The sequence below is a fragment of the Aquarana catesbeiana genome, linkage group LG06 (genome assembly GCF_042186555.1).
Source record: "Aquarana catesbeiana isolate 2022-GZ linkage group LG06, ASM4218655v1, whole genome shotgun sequence".
NCBI lineage: Eukaryota > Metazoa > Chordata > Amphibia > Anura > Ranidae > Aquarana > Aquarana catesbeiana.
Window position 1 is genome coordinate 75,078,672 of NC_133329.1, and position 17,854 is coordinate 75,096,525.

General features: G+C 42.4%; 1 protein-coding gene across 1 annotated transcript; it reads left to right on the top strand.

Moving 5' to 3' along the window:
- On the top strand, positions 1-13,404 carry TUFM (Tu translation elongation factor, mitochondrial; the record flags this gene model as incomplete). Its single annotated transcript, XM_073636221.1, is given in 8 exon segments — positions 1-35; positions 125-229; positions 2,426-2,590; positions 4,321-4,453; positions 5,360-5,464; positions 9,172-9,323; positions 9,432-9,551; positions 12,602-13,404. Coding segments are annotated over 8 exon segments (983 nt in total), but the record flags the coding sequence as incomplete, so codon positions are not given.
- Between the last annotated feature and the right edge of the window lie 4,450 nt (positions 13,405-17,854).

A 17,854-nucleotide genomic window follows, 5' to 3' on the forward strand; every position in this document is an offset into this window, starting at 1 on the left:
ACACGGACTGTCCAGGGCACGCCGACTATGTCAAGGTGGGGTTTCTCGTGTTCATCTCACTTTTAAGCTTTGACCTGAGTATCTTCTGTGGTTAATACACTAAAGGTTGGCCTCCTTTGTGCAGAATATGATTACCGGGACATCCCAGATGGACGGCTGTATCCTGGTGGTGGCAGCCACAGACGGACAGATGCCACAGACACGGGAACACTTGTTGCTGTCTAAACAGGTAAGACCGGGATGTCTATTTGGCACACAGGCTTAAATACCTATAAAAATTCCAGAAAAGTCCAGATTTCTTCTACCAAAGCGAGTTTTCCCATTGAAGTCAATGGAAACGAAAATAATTTGTTCCGCATTGACTTCAAAGGGATGCAATACCGCATGCGGCCAGAGGCGGGGGGCGCAAGAGAGCCTTGGAAACGGCCGAAAAGGCCCGAGGACACTTCGGTGGACCTCGGCAAACCTTGGAAAGACTTCCTACGTGAGATTTGCCAAGGTCAGACGTGTGCTGTACTCGGGCCTTTCCGTGCATTTGCGAATGTGACGTTCGGCTCTGCTCGGTTCCGGCGTCCCCCCACCTGAGGCCAAAGGCGGTACTACACACTGCTTTGGCCTGAATCCTGCTCGTTTTGCGAGACGACACTCGCAAACAGAGTTACGATTTTTAAAAATACAATGCTTGTATTGCGAAACGCTCGTTAACCGCGTTACTCGCAATCCGAGGTTCCACTGTAGCTAGGGGATTACTGGGTTGGTTATGCAATTGACTACCCCCTCCTTGTGAAAATGCACAGCTCTCCTGTGCGTGATGCGGCATTTCCATTTAGGGGGTGCGTGTGTGCCGCTTCTGCTGTGATTAGTCACAGCAGAAGCCGATCAGCGGGTGCCAGCCAATGGATGTCCGCCAGCACTCCCTGATCAGTGAGGCGAACAGAACAGAGCTCTGCCAAAGTAAACAACAAACTGTCCTGTCAGTGGGGATGTGCTGAATTTTGTTTCCCTGCAAAGCAGGTAATAAAACCCAGCACATCGCTTAGTAAGAGCAGCACCTAATAAACACACAAACCATGGGTAGGCACACATTTAACATTTTGATTACCCTAGATGTTTATTAATAAGACAAAAGCCTGAGTTTATCCACTTAACTAAAAGGTGAGTGAAAACCGTGTCGGCCTTACCACTTCCAAAAGATATAAGAAAATTAAAAATTTTCCAAACGTGTGTGTGTAATATATTATAATTTATTTTTTATATATATATATAATATAAAATATGAAATTAAGAGAGCCACTACCCAGTAAGTCTGAATAATAGGACTCAAGTGTTAAATAGAAAAGTGACCAGGTGCGCTTCTCAAACAGATAATCAATAGAAACATACAACATGAACTCTAAAATGTATAACAATTTTCAAATAAGTCCATCAATGTGATACATAAACATATACTCCAAAAAAAGACAGTCCATTTGGATAAGAGAGATCCTAGTGATTGAATGTGCAAAAGTCAGCAAAATATACAGTGGTAGATATGGATAGTGGCTAAAATGAATGGGGTGCCTTCACCCCTGGTTAAATGAAAAAGAGAAATACCCTCAAGGGTGGGACTGTAGCGGCACTGAACTTGAGAACCAAAAAGTAGTATAAAATCTCAGTTTTATTGGTATAAAAATGTAAAAAACATATATCATGGACAATGATTAAAAATATATGGATACAGACATGCCATACATAGTATGAAGGAAAAAAGACAAAATACAGGTAGCTTACGCGTTTCAGGATTCCTTCTTCAGAGGTGCCCTGAATTAACACTATGAATAGTCTTCCAAATTGGAAGTCGCAGGCGCATGTTGCAAAGACCAAAGGCATACATCACATGGGCCAAAATCCGATCTACTCCAACACCACACCCAGTGTGGGCCGACTCCAACCAGTCCTGCAAAGGCTACCCCAGATGGAGCCGAAGACTAGATGTTGGGGCTGTGGAGATGTAATGGATCAGATAGACAGCTGCTAGATATATGAGGTCAATATGTCCGCCAAGTCACAAAGTGGGATCGGGTTCACTGATGTGTTGCTAGGTGTATATGCCGGATGGTGGAAATGAAGGGCTGAATGAAAAAACACACCTGAATGGGAGCTCAGCAGAGTTACTCAGGTGTGGTTTTTCATGTGTGTGTGTGTGGCCTGTCCAGAGTAAAGATCAGCACTCCAATCTTTTGCTTGAATAGAAGCCAGCCTCTCTCAAGAGAAACTAAATATCCTGCTGCATTAGGCAGAAGAATATGTTGAGCCTCTGTGGGGTTGCCTATCAGGATATCCGTATCGTATATCAGTCATAGTTCTATCTGTAGTTCTTTGTATCATTATGTCAGTATTCTATCCATAATGTGCACTGTTCTGCAATTTTTCCTTCCCTTTGCAGATCGGGGTGCAGCACATCGTGGTTTACATTAACAAAGCAGACGCCGTCGATGACAAGGAGATGCTGGATCTGGTGGAGCTGGAGATCAGAGAGCTGCTGACAGAATTCGGATATGATGGAGAGAACACGCCTGTGATCATCGGCTCTGCGCTGTGTGCTCTGGAGGTACAGATCTAAGAAGTGCTGTGTTTTTTGCTTTTTATACTTTTTATTTTTTTTGGCTTAGAGGGAATTTGATTATTTGGTCCCAAAGTACATCTAGCATGAGAAATATAGAGGCTGCACCGCTGATCTTCTGGAAAAACTTGCTGCCTGGCTCTTTTATACAGATGAGGAAAGTAGGAGTAGTTGCGAGTTACTCTCTTGGATACTTGTTCTGGGATAGTGACTGAAAGTATTAAAGACAGAGGCTCAGCATGATAGCCAGGCAAATAGCTTTTTCTGAATAAAATTCTTGTCAGAAATTAGGGGACAACGTGTTTCTCCTGTGATGGGTTTTCTTCAAATTATTAACCCCTTTCGCGCCGACCGCACACATATACGCGGCTTCACGGAAGTGGGCTTTTCTCCGTGGGTCTGCATATATGCGTAGCTTCCTTTTTGTGCTGAGAGCGCACTGCACGGCACAGAATAGGCTCTCGCCAACGATTGGGAGCCGGGGCTGTCCGTTCCGGGTTACTCGATGGCTGTGATAGCCTCTGATTGGTTATCACAGTGATCAGTCACTGTGGACCCACCCTGTGTTTTTTCTTTCTCTTCTGAATGAAAAGAAAGATGCATTGCATCTTCCTCTTCTTGCAGGAGTAGCATTGTAAACAAACCAAAATGTGTAAAAAAAAAAAAAAAAAAAAATTAAAGTACAAATTTTAAAATAAAAAATAAATAACAAGCTCAAGATTGCCAGTGTTATTGTTGGTCGGGGTCAAAGGTCACGGTCAGTATATTTTAGGTAGAATTTAAAATAAAGTTTCAAGTGGTGTCAGTGTGTTTTGGGTAGGATAAAAAAAAGGCAAAATGCCTACCATTCTTTCTTTCGGTCAGTGTCAGAAGTTTTTTCACCTTGTAATGCATAGGATGCATTAGGCTTCATTCCCACGAGGCGGATACGCTGCCACGGAATCCGCCAGCTCAGTGGGAGATCTCTCCGCTGAGCCGGCGGATGACAGGTCCCTCTCTGCTCACTGAGCGGGGAGGAGCTTGTCGAGCGCCGCTGGTTGCTATGGAGAGATCGGACGAAAACGGACAGCATGTCCGTTTTCATCAGATCTCACCCGATCCACCAGGGACGGATGCAAACGTAGGGCCATCAGTCTGATTTTAGCGGATCGGGTCGGATGTCAGTGGACAATGTCACCACTGACATCCGTCGCTCCATAGACTAACATGGAGAGCCCGTTCAGGTCCGCCTGTCAGTTTTTTCGGCGGACCTGAACGGGCCGACAGTGTGAAAGGGGCCTTAAGGTGAAAAACACGAAGGTTTACAACCCCTTTAAGGATTAAAACCCAGCATGTTATTTATTTTGCCGTCACCTTCTATCCCAGGAATGTAACAGGAAGTTGGAAGACTACAGGTGTCTCAATTGGAGAATTTCCCCTTATCGCTTACTCTGGGGATAACTCTGACACTTAGGACTTCCCCCTTTCTTTCTCTCCCATTAACAACTGTCACCGGGTAGGATTGAGTAATGAATATTTCCAATGGGTACCAATAAAAACTTTATGGAGGGTCTATGTTTCTCCTACCCTGGTATAATGTAATAGCACAGACTGATCTTAATGTTTTCTAAAATGATAGCTGAATTGTGACTGGTTGCTAGGGGGGTATCGTATCCACCTTTTTTTTTTCTTTTCCCTTTTGAGTTATATTAAAAAGCGGGTTTGTGTTTATTCCACAGAACAAGAATCCAGAGCTTGGGCTGACCTCCATTATGAAGCTCCTGGATGCCGTGGACAGTTACATTCCTATCCCTGCACGAGAGTTGGATAAACCCTTCCTGCTGCCGGTGGAGTCTGTATATTCGATTCCAGGTATAAGGCTTCTTCTCTGCCAGGAGCTGTTCTGCAGATGGAATTTCAGATGCGCTCCTATTAGTCATTCCTCATGTTTACAGGCAATACAGAACCACATCAGTCTCTGACCTTTTTACCACTTGCCAACCAGTGACGTTCTAATAAGTTACTGGACTTTTGAGTATTTATTTGGTGGTTGGCTTTCTTGTAAAAACAATCCTAGTGGCTAATTAGCCAATGAATTGCTTTTACAAGCGGCGGGAGGGGACTCGAAAAATTTTCGCAGATAAAAAAAATGTGCATTTTATTTATTTTATTTAGCCTGTAAAGCATTGCACCAGCGATCAGCAGATACAGTCTGACAGGACAATCAATAAACTAACACTGTGCTCCACAGCACCCCATGGTGCCATTTTTAGTTCACTGAGAACTACAAGCCGACGGCTGCAAAGGATGCGGCTGGTCGCATGGGCGGAGCCCTGCATGGCTGCGCTGATTTAAAAATGTGACAGCTAGTAGGGGGAACAACTTCCTGTACTGCTGTCACAGGGAAAGGGGGGGAGGGGGATCAGGCAGCGTCTGCAGCAGTGGGAACATGTTACATGTTCCACCCTAAAAACCGATGGAACATGTTCCCAAAGGTGAACTTATCCTTTAATATCAGTTCTTAGCTGTAGCCAATTTTTAGGCCAGGTCATGTAAAATAATTACACATGGAATAGTTTATTTAGATTATTTTGCAAAAGCCATTTATGAGGTCATGGAAGATGTGCATTGAACACAATTGTTGTTATTTTTTATATATTTTGCACAGTGAGTGGCTGACTTGATAAGACTCCTCGATTTAAAAAACAAAACAAAAACTGCTTGGTTTAATGTTCACACCTCTCAACTCCTAGTTCATGATTTGTGTTTGGATTGCAGGCCGAGGCACCGTGGTGACCGGAACTCTGGAACGGGGTACAATTAAGAAGGGAGACGAGTGTGAATTTGTCGGCCGCAGCAAACACATCAAATCCGTGGTAACAGGTGATCCTCCATAGTTTATCTTTGTTTACGGTGAGGCATGTGTGTCACTGGCAGATATTAATGGTCAGTTCGTCTGAGATGGGGTTAGGGGGATGCTGGTTGCAGCCATTCCCAGGGACCATCCATCTGCCCAACCAACTCTTGAGTGCTGACTCCATAGAGGTCATCCTGCACCAGACCATTCTCATTCTAGGACTCATTTAAAGGATATGTTTATATTTTTTGTGATAGAGATTTGTTTTACTTCTGCTTATTCCTGCTCAACTCAATAGAGTTGCTTTCAGGGCTGCTTTTTAGACAGCGGTAAAAAAAAATTCTAGGATTTTTATGGCTGTATGCAACATAGGTTCTGTAGACATAAATCATTCCATCAGACAACCCTGTGCCGAACATGTGAATGTGATCGCTTCCAGACAGTAGTGAACAGTTTTAAAGAATTGTACACTTATAATGCATGTAGAGCTGCAGATTTGCATAAGGAGATGGGATACTATAAATACAAGGGGAGATGAAGTGGTGGGAGCTCGGAAAGATACCAGGGATTATTTACAAACATATTTAAAAAGGTGAACCTTGCCGTTGTGAAGAAAAGGATTGCTGCAACCAAATCCTGAATACTGGATTTAACAAACTTGGTGAAAATAACTGGTGCGATATCCCTTTTAAATAAAGTGCTTTTAACATGTGCAAAATGTTAATTTAAAAAATGTGAAATGATTGCTAACAAATACTTCTCAAATATATAAAAATATATACACACACACACAATAAATTTGATCAAAAGTAAAAAAAAAAAAACGTAAAAAAGTTCATAATCAATAAATCCGTGCTAATCCAGGTGTAAAAAAAAAAGTGCTCCAGTGCAAACAAGATGCTCCTCCCTCCCAATAGAAATGCACGGGCCTCTTACCAGATAAGAGATCTCAGGTTATAGAGCTCAAACTGCATTTATGGTGTCCATCGGATAGCTGATGCTCTTACCATCCAGATATCTGATGATGATCAAAAGATTCCATCAGAAAGGGAGTGGCTGCAGTGTCCCCAATGCTGCAATTGGATCTAACAAGTACTCCACATCCCCCATGATTAATTGCCAGGCATGTAATGCATGAAAAATGAGAAGCCACATAGCGTGATAAAGTTTAAAAAGTATCTCTTTAATTAAAAAGTGTGCTTACATGTATCCTGAAGTCAATAAGCAGTGGTAAAAAGCACAGACGCGAAACCATCCAACCGGCTCGTGCAGAATGACGTCACACGTTAGATCCACCCTAGTGACGTAAAAAATTGGAATTGCCTATTATTTTGTTCTCTAGGCCCGGTGTCTGCTTTCAGAAAATATTTAATATTTTGAGGGTTTATGTAATCTGCAGGCCTACAAAAATTTTTTTTTTTTTTAAACGTGTGTGACCGTGAAAGGGTTAAAGCCTAAACTTTATCTCATATGAAAGTTCACCTTAGAAGTAGTTTGTTCATGGGAGTCAAATCCACCGAGATGCTGGCAGAGAGGCTGGGGACTCTTTGGATGGTTGACATTGGATTTCCTTGTGACCTCAATGGTGGACAGCTCCTATCAGCTAGGAAGTGAAGCGCTGGTTTTAGCGTGGAAGGGGCCTGCATGGACGTCAGTGATTGTTGTTGTGTGCACGGTTCTATTGGGGAACTTACAAGGAAGATGGTATATCTTAAGGTGTGCTAATCTGAAATTTTGACTTTATTTCAGTTTCTGATATTTTTAACTTTTTGCTATAATAAATATCCCCAAAAGTTTAAAAAAAAACTAATTTCTTCATCAGTTTAGGCCAATATGTAACCTTCTACATATGTTTGGTAAACAAAATCACAATAAGCATATATTGATTGGTTTGCGCAAAAGCTATAGCATCTACGAACTATGGGAATGATGTATGGCATATTTTTATTTAATTTTTTTACTAGTAATGGCGGTGATCTGCGATTTTTAGCGGTATTGCGATGGACAGATCAGACACTTTTGACACAATTTTGGTACCATTAACATTCATACAGCAATCAGTGCTATAATTATGCACTGATTACTGTATAAATGTCACTGGCAGGGAAGGGGTCGATCAAGGAGTTAACTTTGTGGGGATAGGACTGACTAGGAGAGGAGACAGATCGTTGTTCCTACTTAGTAGGAACACAACACACAATCTGTCTCCTACCCTCTGACAGGTCAGGGATTTGTGCGTTTACACACAAATCCCTGTCCTGCCTCTCGTGCATGCGATCGTAACCGCCGGCGAAGCGCATCGGGTCTCCCGCCATGCACGCCCTCTGGCGGCTCTTGAAGGGAAACACATATATATATTATAATGGGATAATTGCGCGGTCATGCAATGCTGTAGCCAAACAAACAAACCCCCCCCCTTTTTTTTTTTTTTTTTTTTTTTTTTAAATTATAAGACAGAGCTTTCTTTTGGTGGTATTTAATCACCACTGAGTTTATTTTTTGCTAAACAAATGAAAAAAGACAGAAAATTTTGATGTGCACTGATAGGCAACACTGGTGGGCATCACTGATGGGATTGCACTGATTATCTGGCACAGACCTTCCACCTCAGGAAAGCCGCTTATCAGCTCTCCACTAATCACGCACTGTCAGCGTGATTAGAGGAATGCAGATAACTGGTGTTTCGAAAGATTAGGCGACCCGTCAGATTTTGTAACGGAAGTGACGTTATGTCGCCGTCATCTTACTACACCCCGCACTCCTCCACAGTAAGGATACATTGAGAAGGGGGTAAGCGGACATCTTGTTACACTCACCAGAGTTTTGCATTTCACACTTATTTTTAACAGTAAACGGAGCTTATATAGCGAAATGCAGTATTTACAAATCCGACGGATTGATTAGATGTTGAATTTTAAAAGCAGAGGCAAACCTGCTGATCTCTACAGGTTTGCTAATCTCACAGAACACTGCTGCTTTTATAATTCAACATGTAAACAGTCTGACGGATTTGTAAATACTGCATTTCACCACAAAAGCTCAGTTTACTGTTAAAAATAAGTGTGAAATGCAAAACTCCGGTGGGTGTAACAAGATGTCCGCTTGCCCCCTTCTCAGTGTATCCTTACTGTGGAGGGGTGTAGCAAGATGGCGGTGATGGAACGTCACTTCCATTACAAATTCCGACGGGTCGCTTAATCTGATCAAACACCGACACCTATTTACACTGTGATCTGCTGTGATTGGATAAAGCTGATCACATGGTAAAGAGCCTATGTCTTCAGTCTCAGGGTTATACAGGGAGCCCAGTGCTGAGGTCTTTTGTGTTATGTTTGTAGTGTGAAGTCTGTTATCAGGCTGTCATTTACTGTTTTTTGTGTTTTTTATTGCAAAATTTAATAAACAGAATTTTACAATAAAAATAAAAGAACCTACATTATAGGCACTTTACTGTGATCGGAGATGTGTGTCCCAGCGACACATCTCGCCACCGATCGCAGTGCTGCGTGCGCAAGCGGCATGTTGTGAAGGACATCCCATGACAAACCACGGCCTGGCTGTCATTTTTGTTATAGGCCGGACAGGATGTGGTTAAATAATAACCTCCCAGATTTTTACTTCTACTCTGAATTCTGCATCACCAGTTCATTGTTGTGTGTGTTTTGTTTTTTGGTTAGATTATAGCTTATGACATGACCAATGTCGCTCCTTGGTAATGACATTTTTTTTGCAGGTATTGAGATGTTCCACAAGAACCTGGACCGAGCAGAGGCCGGGGACAACCTTGGGGCTCTGGTCAGAGGGCTAAAAAGAGATGACGTGAGACGAGGAATGGTCATGTGCAAGCCCGGTTCAATCAAACCTCACCAGAAGGTCCAGGCCCAGGTACACTTCATAATTCCATAATATATTCACCCCTCATTGTGTATTCAACATCTGAATGCCTTCATCGTGCTGCCCTCTGTTGCTTCAACGGTAACGTCTGTGTTTTAGGTTTACATCCTCAGCAAAGAGGAAGGAGGACGTCACAAGCCTTTCGTCAGCAATTTCTTACCCGTCATGTTCTCGCTGACCTGGGACATGTCCGTCAGAATCACTCTACCCCAAGGAAAGGTGTGTGATGCTTCATTACTTTTTATATAGTGCTGGAGGCACTGATGCTCTGCTACCCTTAGGATCTGCACAGCCCAGTTCAGGAACCCTAGACTTGGAGACACATTACATGAGACTGCTGGAGATCACATCTACTACGATCCCCTTACAAATTGGTGATCTCACATTTGTGCTCCCTAGGGATAATTGGTACTTTGGCTGATTTCCAAAACTAGACTTCAGGATGTTTTAATATGTTTGGAAGTCCATGTTTGTTTTTGCCCGCGTCCACCATTAACCACTTGCCGACTGCATAACGCTGTTATATAGGGCGGCAAAGTGGCTCTCCTGTTCCGGATTACGTACCTAGTACATGATCCAGCACTTCCAGGTAGGGGGCGCGCGTGATCCGCAGGTGCCAGCCAATGGATGTCCGCTGCCACCTGCTAATCGGCGAGGAGAGGGACAGGACGGAGCTCTGCATATATGTAAACAAGGCAGACCTCCCTCCTGTCAGCGGGGATGTGCTGGATTTTGTTTCCCCGCAAAGCAGGGAGTAAAATCCAGCACATCCCTTGGTGAAAGTACCTGAAAGTAAATACAAAAACACTGGTTAGGCACACATTTAATCCTTTGATGGCCCCTGATGTTAACCCCTTTCCAGCCAGTCATTAGTACAGTGACAGTGCATATTTTTTAGCACTGATCACTGTATTAGTGTCACTGGTTCCCACAAACTTGGTGTCAGACTGTTTGTCATACTATCGCAGTCCCGCCATGTCGCTGATTGCCACCCTTTCTAGTATAACAAAAAAAATAAAAAATTCCATGAAAATATCCCATGGTTTGCAGATGCTATAATTTTTGCTTAAATCAATTTTAATATACGCTTATTGGGAATTTGTTTTTACCAAACATATATAGCAAAATACATATTGGTCTAAATTTATGAACAAATTTTAGGTTTTTTTTAAATGGATATGTTTTATAGCAGAAAGTAAAAATTAGTTTTTCAAAATTTTCAGTCTTTTTTTGTTTATAGCGTAAAAAATAAAAAACATAGTGGCAATCGAATACCGCCAAAAGAAAGCTTTATTTGTGGGGAAAAAATGATATAAATTTTATTTGTGTATAAAACTGTATGGCCGCGCAATTGCCATTGAAAGTAACGCAGTGTCAAAAAGCAAAAAAATTGGCCTGGTCATGAAGGAGGGTAAATCTTCCCAAAAGTCAAACTGCTTATAGACCAAGTGCAACTAAAGGCTGATCATATATATCGGAGTAAGGGGCCGATCCTGATCCCTTACCATGTGATCAGCTGTCAGCCAGTGTGAGGAGAAGAAAAAACCCGATCACCGTCCTTTGTCAGAGGGACATCGGTCCTGAACAGAGAACCAGTGCTGCCTCATCTGTGCCCATCAATGAAAGAGAAAAATGACCTGTTTGCAAACTTTTATAACAAACTATGAAAACCTTCTGTTTTTTTTTTTTTTTGCAACAAATAGGACCAGTAGTGATTAAATACCACCAAAAGAAAGCTCTATTTGTGTGAAAAAAAATGATAAAAATTTCATTTGGGTCCAGTGTAGAATGACCGCGCAATTGTCATTCAAAGAGTGACAGCGCTGAAAATTGGCCTGGGCAGGAAGGGGGTTTAAGTGCCCTGTAGGCAAGTGGTTAAAGTCTTTATTTAAAAAAACAAAATAACAAAAATGTATACTTACCTGCTCTGTGTAATGGTTTTGCACAGAGCAGCCCAGATCCTCCTCTTCTCAGGTCCCTTGCCGTCACTCCTGGCCCCTCTCTTCTGCTGAGTGCCCCCCACGGCAAGCAGCTTGGTATGGGGGAAGCCGAGCCGCTGCTTTGTGTGTCCAATCAGACATGGAGCCATGGCTCGGCCCGCCTCCTCTCTCTCCTCATTGGCTCACTGACTTTGACAGTGGCAGGAGCCAATGGCACTGGTTGCAGTGTCTCAGCCAACGAGGAGGGAGAGTCCCCGGACAGCGGAGGCTCTTGTGCAACATTGCTGGATCGAGATGGGCTCAGGTGAGTATTGGGCCTGGGGCGGTTGACACACACAAGGTTTTTATCTTGATATGTAGAGTGCTTTCAGATAAAAAAACATTCTGTCTTTACAACCACTTTAAGCTTTAACAAAAAAAACAAACTGGAAGCTAATTGGATCTGGTTTCTATGCAGAGCTGCACCAGATTTTTCACTCACCGGTTTTAGTAAATAAACCCCAATTGTTTCATAACTTCCCACTCAATCTAAAACTAAATAAATATGATACACTTGAAAGACCTTTTCACACCCATGTTTTGCAGTTGCACGTGACACCCTAATGCACTAAAGAAATGCACCTGCTTTGCTCACTGCTTTGGAAATATTGGTGCATTGGCAGCCTATACAATTGAATGGACAGTCTTAAAGTGTTACTAAACCCACAACTGTAATATATATTATATGTAGGAAAGCATGCTTGTTATACTCACTGTGAAACCCAAGGGGTTAATCCTCTGGATTGTGTAAAAAGGCTGTTTGATCCTGTCTTCTCTAAACCTCCCCTCCTTCTGTTGTCCCCAATCCATCTGCTGATAGAACAGAGCCTAGGGGGCAAGCTGCCCATGCTGTTTGGTGTGTATTGCTAGTTTTTTTTTTTTTCTTGGGAGGGTGCATGTGATTAGCCCAGGGCCAAATAGAGGGTCAGGGGTCATGCAGCCTCGTAGGACATTCGGGAGAATGGAAACTCCTCTAGCAAGCTTTAACCAGACTGATAAAGTCACAAGACTGCTGATGAGAAAAGGTATTAAGCAGTTTTATATTTACTAAAATAATTACATTTCCATGTTCTGTGTACTGTGGGGGACCAGATATAGTGAATTCAGGCTCCTGGGTTTAGTAATACTTTAATGCAACACACGTACCAGGTTGGTAGACGACATTAGATGCGATTTAGTCCGTAAAGATTTAACCCTAAGTTATGTGTGTGCAGTGAAGACTGCACCCCCTCAACTCCTCCTCCTATTGGTTTTCAGATCTTGGAGTAATGACTCTCTTCTCTATTGCAGGAATTAGTAATGCCAGGTGAAGACACCGGTCTAATAATGACTCTCCGGCAGCCTATGGTCTTGGAAAAGGGTCAGCGATTTACCTTGAGAGACGGAAACAAGACTATCGGCACTGGAATTGTAACAGACATCCTAGAGATGAAAAAAGAAGATGAGGAGGGGTGGTAATAACCCCTTCCCCCACATATGAACTCATCCCAGAGGGAGCTGGGGGGAGACAAGAGATTAGGAATGATTGTAAGACAAACATCAACTTGTTGTAGCACTTATATCTCTTCTGTAGTCCTGATCTCCCCTGCGTCCTGTGTAATATTCTCCCTATCCTCAATAAAGCAAGTGCTGCCCCCTGCTGGTTGTGGAGTTACAGGATCACTCTTCTGATCAAATTGGAGGCTCTTACAAACAGAGCTTTACCCTTTAACAGTTTTGTCATTCAGAATTTTGTCATATAAACACATTAGGATTAAGGCTGGGGTCACAGGAGAGCATTTATGTCTGTGCATATTATTACCTGAATACTGCATCATGAAAATTTCTGACTGATTGCTGCATCAGTTCAGTGCCGAATTGCTTTGTACATTGTTTCTGGGAACGTTTCACCCCCCCACCCCCCGTATATCTTGTGACCCCAGCCGTATTCATTGTGTCATAAATCATGGTTCTGTTAGTGGTGACCCCAGCACAGAGAGAGTGAGGACACTGATGTCTTGGCTTTCAGAGCAAAGAAAGAAGTCCTATATAGGCAATCTATGGTCTGTTTTTCATTTTTTTTCTTTTATAATAAACTGTTATGTGAACTGTAATGATTAGAGTAATGTTGCAGTCATTAAGCTGGTAATTATATTAAACCAGGACTGATCGCACTCTTAAGTTGTAAAAAGCAATGAGAATATTGCAGATAAGAACATTTGGACTCAAGTGGGTAGCTGTGGTTGGTTTTGCCTCACAAGTGAAAAGAAGATTCTTCCTGATCTCACAAGGGTAATCGGGTAAATACCTGCAAACAAAACATTCTCGTGCTTCCCTTAGTCATTCGATCTGTATCCAGAGTCGGGGGACCATTCCACTCAACAGTTGGAAAGCTTCAAACTTGAAAACGCCCTTCAACTAGGAGGACTGAGTACGGATCCTAAAGGGGGGCGTTGGCTGTAACTCTAAAGAAGCTTTAAAGGCTAAGTTCATTTTTTTTTAGAAAAAAATAAATGCACATCTTTTTGCAGGAAACAAAAGTGCATTTATTACTTTTTCCTGCGGGAGCCTGGATAAGTAGAGTTGCATTGATATCAGTATCGTGCCAATACTAAGCATATGCACAAGCATCGGTACTCATACAAATGTTCCAAAAGTGAGTGACAGAACCAGATAAGCTGGGGAATGGACTCCTCCCAGGGGTGCTAGCCTCGGGTCACCGGCCGTGCAATTGGGATTAAAAGGAATAGATGGCTGTACACCGAGGTAGTGATGAATCTCCTTATTGTAAAATCCGTAACCTGAATAACACCACAAAACAGGAAAGCAGGTACAGGTAGACCCTACCTACCTAGTTCTACCTGTACCTGCTTTCCTGTTTTGTGGTGTTATTCATGTTACAGATTTTACAATAAAGAGATTCATCACTACCTCCTTATACAGCCATCTATTCCTTTTTATTCTGAAACCTGAAACTGATACCTTCAGGCTCTGTTCTTTCAGCTGTCACTGGGATTCGCCCACTGACAGCTGAAATGTGAAAAATAAAGGGAAATTATCGTTTTTTTTTTTTTTTAAAGTGCTATTAAACTGCAGGTGACTGATTACCAAAAAAAAAATCCCTGCAAGGCAATGTCATAATGTGCTAATTTGCATCGCATATTAGCACATTATGATAGACTTACCTTAGAACAAAGCTTTCCAGCGTCGCAATGTCACAGCTGAGATGGCTGACCTCTTACCCCGGTCTTCCTTCCAGGTTCGCGGCCTCCGGCAACATGAGTGGTGGAAGCCGTCATTTTTGGCACGGGCTCGGAAGGTCTGGCATTGTAAGCCGGACGGACCTTCAGAGTGTATGCGACGGTGATGTCATCAGCTGAATGCACTCTGAATATCTCCTAAACCTGTGTAAGTTTAGGAGATATTCACAGTACCTATGTGGTAAGCCTTATTATAAGCTTGCCTGTAGGTACAAGTTGTAGTACAGGGTTTACTAGTACTTTAAGGAACGGGGCCACCATGTTCTTAAAAACCAATGACTGACTCATTCAGCTGTCAGTGGGGTTCCCCTGTTGATAGCTCCTGTTGCTGGGACTGTGTTTACACTTCAGCTGTCAACATTGCCCAGCTGCTTTTTTTTTTTTTTTTTTTTTTTTTTTTTTTTTTATACACAACATTTTTGTATTCTGTTTATCCATCTAGAGGTCAAAGGGATGAACTTCGATCTGCAGATGAAGTCAGTTTAACCACTTGCCTACTGGGCACTTAAACCCCCTTCCTGGCCAGACCAATAATCAGCTTTCAGCGCTGATGCACTTTGAATGACAATTGCGCAGTCATGCAACACTGTACCCATATGACATTTTTATCATTTTTTTCACACAAATAGAGCTTTAGTTTGGTGGTATTTAATCACTACTGGGGTTTTTATTTTTTGCTAAACAAAAAAAAGACCAAACATTAAAATAAAATAAAAATTGATAGTTTGTTAGAAAATATTGCAAACAGGTAATTTTTCTCCTTGATGGGCATTGATGGACAGCACTGATGGGGCACTGATTGGCAGTATTGATCAGCGCTGATAGGTGCCACTGGTAGGCAGCACTGTTTTGTACTGGTAGGTGGCACTGATGGGCACAGATGAGGCGGCAGTGGCTCTCTGTTCGGAACCAATGTCCCTCTGACAGAAGCCGGTGATCGGATACTGGCTCTGTTTACATCAGCTGTCATTGGCTGAAGCTGATTACATGGTAAGGGGTCGTGATTGGCCTCTTACTCCGATCTGTGATCAGCCGAGTCTTGTAGACTTGCTGATCAGAGCGCGCAGGCAGCTCATGCACGGGAGGATGGACATGGACGCCCCCCTTCCGGCAATTTAGGCCCATGCTGTAGCCATCTTTGGCTATAGCGCGGGCGTGAAGGGGTTAAAGCAGCCTGTAAAGAAAATGAGATATATTTTTTTGTTACATATTCCTCTGTTTAACCTGTTATTAACCCATAATTTCCATAAATCAGCCTTAAAGTGTTACTAAACCCAGGACCCTGCATTCACTATATCTGGTCTCCCACAGGACATGGAAATGCAATTATTTTAGTAAATTTAAACTACTAAATACCTTTTCTCATCAGCCGTATATAGCAGTCTTGTGACTTCCATCAGTGTCTGGTTAAAACTTGTATGATGAGTTTTAATTTTGCTCTGACTGTCCTATGAGGCTGCTGATTTTTATTTTTTTTTATTTTATAAACTATTAGTAATTAAAACTTTTTTTGTTTACTTCAGCAATATATTTATACGTGTAACATTGAAAAAGGCACAACATTTTTAAAAAAAATGTATTTTGTTTAGTGCATCTCTACTGGAAAGTATTGTCCGGCTTCTACAGACCAGCCTGTACCTGCATACAGCCTGTCATTTTGCAAGCTGCTGGGTCTGTGAACGAACTACAAAAGGGTGCTCATCAGTACCCTCACAGGTCATTGAGAACCACAAGCTGTCAGCCACTGTGAGTGACGGTAGTTGTAGTTGATTAACCACTTCAGCCCCGGAAGAATTTACCCTCTTCCTGACCAGAGCACTTTTTGCATTTCGGCACTGCATCGCTTTAACTGACAATTGCGCGGTCGTGCGACGTGGCTCCCAAACAAAATTGACGTCCTTTTTTCCCCACAAATGGAGCTTTCTTTTGGGGGTATTTGATCGCCTCTGCGTTTTTTATTTTTTGCGCTATAAACAAAAATAGAGCGACAATTTTGATAAAAATGCATTATTTTTTACTTTTTGCTATAATAAATATCCCCCAAAAATATATAAAAAAACAATTTTTTTCCTCAGTTTAGGACGATACGTATTCTTCTACATATTTTTGGTAAAAAAAAAATCGCAATTGATCGGTTTGCGCAAAAGTTATAGCGTTTACAAAATCGGGGATAGTTTTATGGCATTTTTATTAATAATTTTTTTTTTTTTTTTTTTAAGTGGCGGTGATCAGCGATTTTTATCGTGACTGCGACATTATGGCGGACACATCTGACATTTTTGACACATTTTTGACACATTTTTGGGACCATTGTCATTTATACAGCAATCAGTGCTATAAAAATGCACCGATTCCTGTGTAAATGACGCTGGCAGTGAAGGGGTTAAGTGTGTCCTAGGGGCGTGTTTCTAACTGTCAGGGGGATGGGCTGTGAGTGTGACGTCACTGATCTCTGCTCCGATGACAGGGAGCAGAGATCGAGTGACACTGTCACTAGGCAGAACGGGGAGATGCTGTTTACATCAGCATCTTCCCGTGAGGCGATCGTGGGTATCCCTGCGGCGATCGAGTCCGCGAGACCCGCGACCCGACTCATAGAGCTTGCCGCGGGCGCGCGCGTGGCCGCCTCTTAAAGGGCAACGTACAGGTACAAGCCCTTCTGCCGCAGTATATCTGCGTGAGGCGGTCGGCAAGCAGGTAAATTAACAGGAAACTGATGCAGCCCTGTGGACACGGCCATGCTGCTTTTTAATTGTGACAGTGGGTGTGAGCAGAAGATCTCTCTCCCGCTGTCAGGCTAAGGGGGATCTCGGGTGAACTGGTTACCGGAGCTGAAGCATGTTCCATGTTCCCTCCCTAAATTCTGCTGTAACATGTTCCCAAAGGTGAACTTATACTTTTAAGCAGGGTTTTAGTAGGCTTCAAAACTTGCTAAGAACCTGCCATTAGGCACAAGTTCACTTTGTAGGATCTCTTTTCAGCCCTCCCAGACTGAAGGTAAAGGGTACTTTTAAAGATTTCAAGAAAGCTGCTGGATTATTTTAGCAAATGCTTGCAAACTCTGAGGCTCTTCAGCCCGGTGTATTTATTAATAAATACCTGTATGGGCCTAACTGTAGATACCATTATTTGCAAAACACAAAATCAAACAGCTTATTGACTTTGGAAATATTTATATATATATATATATATATACCTTATATGTTAATATTAAGTTGTTTTGTGGAACAGACCTTGTTTATAGATCACAATTGGTTGTCATGGCAACCCATAAACGTTCGGGTTTGCTTTACGAAAGAGAATC